At 60.7% G+C, this 4,696-nt stretch overlaps 1 protein-coding gene across 1 annotated transcript; it reads left to right on the top strand.

Annotated features, from left to right (window-relative positions):
- The first annotated feature begins 254 nt into the window (after positions 1 to 254).
- On the top strand, positions 255 to 4,493 carry ZNF703 (zinc finger protein 703). Its single transcript, XM_079140647.1, has 2 exons — positions 255 to 689; positions 1,618 to 4,493. The coding sequence occupies exons 1-2, from the start codon at positions 441 to 443 to the stop codon at positions 3,145 to 3,147; spliced, it is 1,779 nt and encodes a 592-aa protein (XP_078996773.1). The 5' UTR covers positions 255 to 440; the 3' UTR covers positions 3,148 to 4,493.
- Positions 4,494 to 4,696: the final 203 nt, after the last annotated feature.

The following is a 4,696-nucleotide window of genomic DNA, read 5'->3' as shown; positions in this document are numbered from 1 at the left end:
CGAGGACGGCCCAGTGGGGCGGGGGGAGAAGGGAGGAGTGCAGAGAGCCGTGAAGGCCGAGTAGGCGGCCGCGCGCTGGCAAGGGCCCTTTAAGACTCTCCCCTCCCACCGGCGGCGCCGGCCTCCGCCCGCAGATCTCCCCGCCCCAGGGTCCCGGCGAGAGCTGCGATTGGGCGGGCGCGGCGATCCCTTTGAAGTGTGGCTGCCGATCGCGGCTATTTGACGTGCGGCTCGCGGAAGACTAAGGTTTTTGTGTTGCTCGCCGGGGCTAGCGGCGGCGGCGGCGGCTGCGGCGTCGGTGGAGGAGGGGAGGAGGCGAGGAGGCGCAGCGACTGCTGCACGGCGCTCGACGCTGCGGAGCGAGCCCACTCGCCCCCGGAGCTCGCCTCCCCGGTGCTCCCCCTCCCTCCCCGCCCCCCCAGTGGCGCTGCCTCCTCCAAATGAGCGATTCGCCCGCTGGATCTAACCCAAGGACACCCGAAAGCAGCGGCAGCGGCAGCGGCAGCGGCGGCGGCGGGAAGAGGCCGGCGGTGCCGGCGGCGGTGTCCCTCTTGCCCCCGGCGGACCCCCTGCGCCAGGCGAACCGGCTCCCTATCAGGGTCCTGAAGATGCTGAGCGCTCACACCGGTCACCTCCTACACCCGGAGTACCTACAGCCGCTGTCCTCCACTCCCGTCAGCCCCATTGAGGTCAGTCTCCCGGGCGCTACCCGCCCAGCACCGTCCCCATTCCGATCACCACTGCTGAGCTGGTGGTCTTGCTCCCGGCACCCCCCTGGCCCGGTGTGACACCCAGGTCTGGCCACGCTGGCGAGCTGAGGGACGGAACAACGAGGGCCACCAGATTTCCCCGTAGAAGGTTCTCCTTCCCGGCTTGTCCTTGTCCCTTGGATTGAATTTGCTCTGGAGTTCCCACTGAGTCCTTTACTTTTTCTCTGGCATCCAGTTTGCTACACAGAGGTGATCTCTCCTGGACCCACCCACCCCTAGCCCGCCCCACCCCCATCTCCGGCTTGTTCTTTTTGAAGCACTGGCCACCCGGGTCCCATTCCGCTTCCTTCTCATCCGGTTGGGGCACACTACGCTACACCCAGGCCCTCCCGATCCCGAGTCTTTCTTCCTGCTACTTCCCTGGGTGCCCTCCCTGGGAAGGAGGGAGGGGCTACTAAGAGTGCCAGCTGCAGCCCTGCCTTTAGAAATCACCTCTCTCAGTTCCTACCCAGCGGGCGCCATCGCCAGAAACCCGTCCCAAGCGAAGTTCCCCCAAACTAAAGACATAAGTTTTTCCCTGGGCCTAGAAGGGGCGGGGGTGTTACAGGAAAAGAGTCGAGTCACACTTCCAATCCCAAAGAAGGCACCTTTTTCCGCAGTGGCCCTTGGTAAACCCCTACCACTGCCCCATTCCCCAGTCAGGGCCTGTGGCGCACTCCCGAACCAACCCGCAGTGTGAGCGCAGTTCCGCCCATCTGCCCCGCCCGAGCCGGGCCTCGTCCCAGACCCTCTCGCCTAGGCCCTTCTTGCTCAGTGTTGCCGAAGTCGGTGCACCGGTAGCCCCGCTAACTTGGTGCGTCTCCTTTTCTCACCCCTTTCTCCCTCCCTTTGCCACTGTCTCCCACAGCTGGACGCCAAGAAGAGTCCATTGGCGCTTCTGGCCCAGACCTGCTCGCAGATCGGCAAACCCGACCCTCCGCCCTCGTCCAAGCTCAACTCGGTAGCGGCGGCTGCCAACGGGCTGGGAGCCGAGAAGGACCCTGGCCGCTCCGCCCCGGGCGCTGCCTCCGCTTCAGCGGCCCTCAAGCAGCTGGGGGACTCCCCCACTGAGGACAAGTCCAGCTTCAAGCCCTACTCCAAGGGCTCTGGTGGCGGCGACTCCCGCAAAGACAGTGGCTCCTCCTCGGTGTCCTCCACTTCTTCATCATCCTCCTCGTCCCCCGGAGACAAGGCAGGCTTCAGGGTCCCCAGCGCCGCCTGCCCGCCCTTTCCCCCGCATGGAGCGCCAGTCTCGGCCTCATCATCCTCATCCTCGCCCGGCGGCTCCCGCGGCGGCTCCCCGCACCACTCTGACTGCAAGAGCAGCGGTGCGGGTGGCGGTGGGGAGCTGGACAAGAAAGACCAAGAGCCTAAGCCCAGCCCAGAGCCAGCGCCTGTGAGCCGTGGCAGCGGTGGGGAGCCTGGTGCACATGGTGGTGCCGAAGCTGTGGCCTCTGGGCGCAAGTCAGAGCCGCCCTCAGCTCTTGTGGGGGCCGGCCACGTGGCGCCAGTGTCACCCTACAAACCAGGTCACTCTGTGTTCCCGCTGCCGCCCTCCAGCATCGGCTACCATGGCTCTATCGTGGGCGCCTACGCCGGCTACCCGTCTCAGTTCGTGCCTGGCCTGGATCCTAGCAAGTCTGGCCTTGTGGGAGGCCAGCTGTCTGGGGGCTTGGGCCTGCCACCTGGCAAGCCCCCCAGTTCAAGCCCACTCACGGGGGCCTCCCCGCCCTCCTTCCTGCAGGGATTATGCCGCGACCCCTACTGCCTAGGAGGTTACCACAGCGCCTCACACCTCGGAGGCTCCAGCTGCTCCACTTGCAGCGCGCATGACCCGGCCGGGCCCAGCCTGAAGGCTGGGGGCTACCCACTGGTGTACCCCGGGCACCCGCTGCAGCCTGCCGCTCTCTCGTCTAGCGCCGCTCAGGCAGCGCTTCCCGGCCACCCACTCTACACCTATGGCTTCATGCTGCAGAACGAACCGCTGCCACACAGCTGCAACTGGGTGGCGGCCAGTGGGCCCTGCGACAAGCGCTTCGCCACCTCGGAGGAGCTCCTCAGCCACCTACGGACTCACACGGCCCTGCCTGGCGCCGAGAAACTTCTGGCCGCCTATCCCGGGGCCTCCGGCCTGGGCAGCGCTGCCGCTGCGGCTGCAGCCGCAGCCTCCTGCCATCTGCACCTCCCCCCGCCTACTGCCCCTGGCAGTCCCGGGTCGCTGTCATTGCGGAGTCCACACACTTTGGGGCTTAGCCGGTACCACCCCTATGGCAAGAGCCACTTATCCACAGCCGGGGGCTTGGCCATGCCGTCCCTCCCTACAGCTGGACCCTACTACTCGCCATACGCGCTGTACGGACAGAGACTAGCCTCAGCTTCGGCTCTCGGATACCAGTAACTACAATTCTGACCCCTACCCAGCCCCCCTCTCCTCCCCCTCCTCCCTTGTCCCCCACCGCCTCCGTCACTGCTGCAGCCTCCACTACTGCTTATCCCTGCCGGGATTCCCGCCCAGACCCTCCCCACCGGACTGTGTATTTATTTACTATAATGTTAGCTTACAAGCTGGGAATATAAGTGCATTAACGGCCCACATGAGTCAATGGTATGCAAAAAGTCTATGTTCCCCCAAATAATAATATTAACCACGCAGATAACTACATGACCCTGCCCCTCTTCCTTTTATTTTTTCCTTAGAAATAAGTTTTAAATTTTTATTCCTTTTTTATTGGTTTGGTTTTAGGGAGAGGAGGGACAGTTGGGGTTCTTGGGTTCTTCTATGTTTCGTTTTCCCTTCCTAGGGAGTTTCTTGCATGAGTCTTAACCATTAAAACTACAGCTCCCCTCTCCTTTCCCCCTCTTTCCCCTTCATTCCCTCTTGTTTCCCTCAATTCGAGGTGTTTTTTTTTTCCCCCCTTTGTACAAGTAGCAGAGAGGAGTTTTGTTTTTTTGGTTTTTTATTTTTGTTTTAGTAACAATTTTAGGGTGTGGAGGGGGCAAGCTTGGTGGCTGGAGATCTTGAGCTCTATTGACCCCTCTGCAATATCCCTCCCTCTTCTTCAAGGGCCCTTGGTATGGGGCCTGGCTCCCCAAATTACAGCCTGGCCCCCTAACCTTGCTCTGAGCCAGGTGAGCCCTGACCCCACCAGTGGGCTTCTCCCATCGATAGGCCCAATGGCCTGAACAGAGCCTGTCTGCTCTGGACCCTAACACCCTGTATTCACACTGCCAGCTGGTGAGACACCTGTAGGGCTCATCTTATTCAATTAAAAGTCCTAGAAGGCCCTGCTGGTGTGAAACTGTGCTCCTTATATTTTGCGAAGTGCTTTATCGTCGTTGTTTTTTCTCTCCCTAACGGGCTGTACCCCTCCACTGGTGGCAGGGGTGGGGTCGGTGATCCTCTATGGATCCCTCCAAAGCAGACCAGTTGCGAAGTCAGCGGATGGTGCCACCTCACTAGGTCCATCTGGGGGAAAGTTGGGGACTCAGGGAGCACTCGAATGGTAGCAGCCCCCTCAACCTCTCCCAGGCCCGACCCAGCAATCCCCAAAGTTGGCCGTGGGTTTCTATGGGTCCTGCAGTGACTGGGATGGAAGACTCTGGCCCCTGTGTCTTCTCCCCACTTCTTCCCTTCCTCCTCGTCTCATGCAGCAGCGTTGGGGCTGCCAGGCATGTTTGGGGTGAATAGAGCTCTCCCTTGGTAAGACTTATTTTGTTAATAAATGGAATACTTGGCTATATTCACACCGTGGTGTGTTTCTCTCTTGCCTTACCCTCTCTCCCACTTCCAGACACCTAAGCAGATACCCTTCTTAAATTTTGTTTAAAATACTTTAGTGTCTTCTTCTGAGATTGGTGTACAGGGACGAGTTTAACACCCTTAAATGAGAGAGGGGGACTGCCAACACATTGCAAATAACAAGTCCACCTTTATTCTTTTCCCACTT

This window comes from Sciurus vulgaris (assembly GCF_902686455.1).
Source record: "Sciurus vulgaris genome assembly, chromosome: 5".
In the NCBI taxonomy this organism is placed as follows: Eukaryota; Metazoa; Chordata; class Mammalia; order Rodentia; family Sciuridae; genus Sciurus; species Sciurus vulgaris.
The sequence above is the reverse complement of the archived record's forward strand: the minus strand, read 5'-3'. Positions and strand labels throughout refer to the sequence as shown.

Coding starts and splice junctions, on each gene's coding strand:
- ZNF703 (XM_079140647.1), top strand. CDS start 441: ATGAGCGATTCGCCCGCTGGATCTAACCCAAGGACACCCGAAAGCAGC. Junction 690..1,617: donor CTCCCGTCAGCCCCATTGAG/GTCAGTCTCCCG, acceptor TGTCTCCCACAG/CTGGACGCCAAGAAGAGTCC.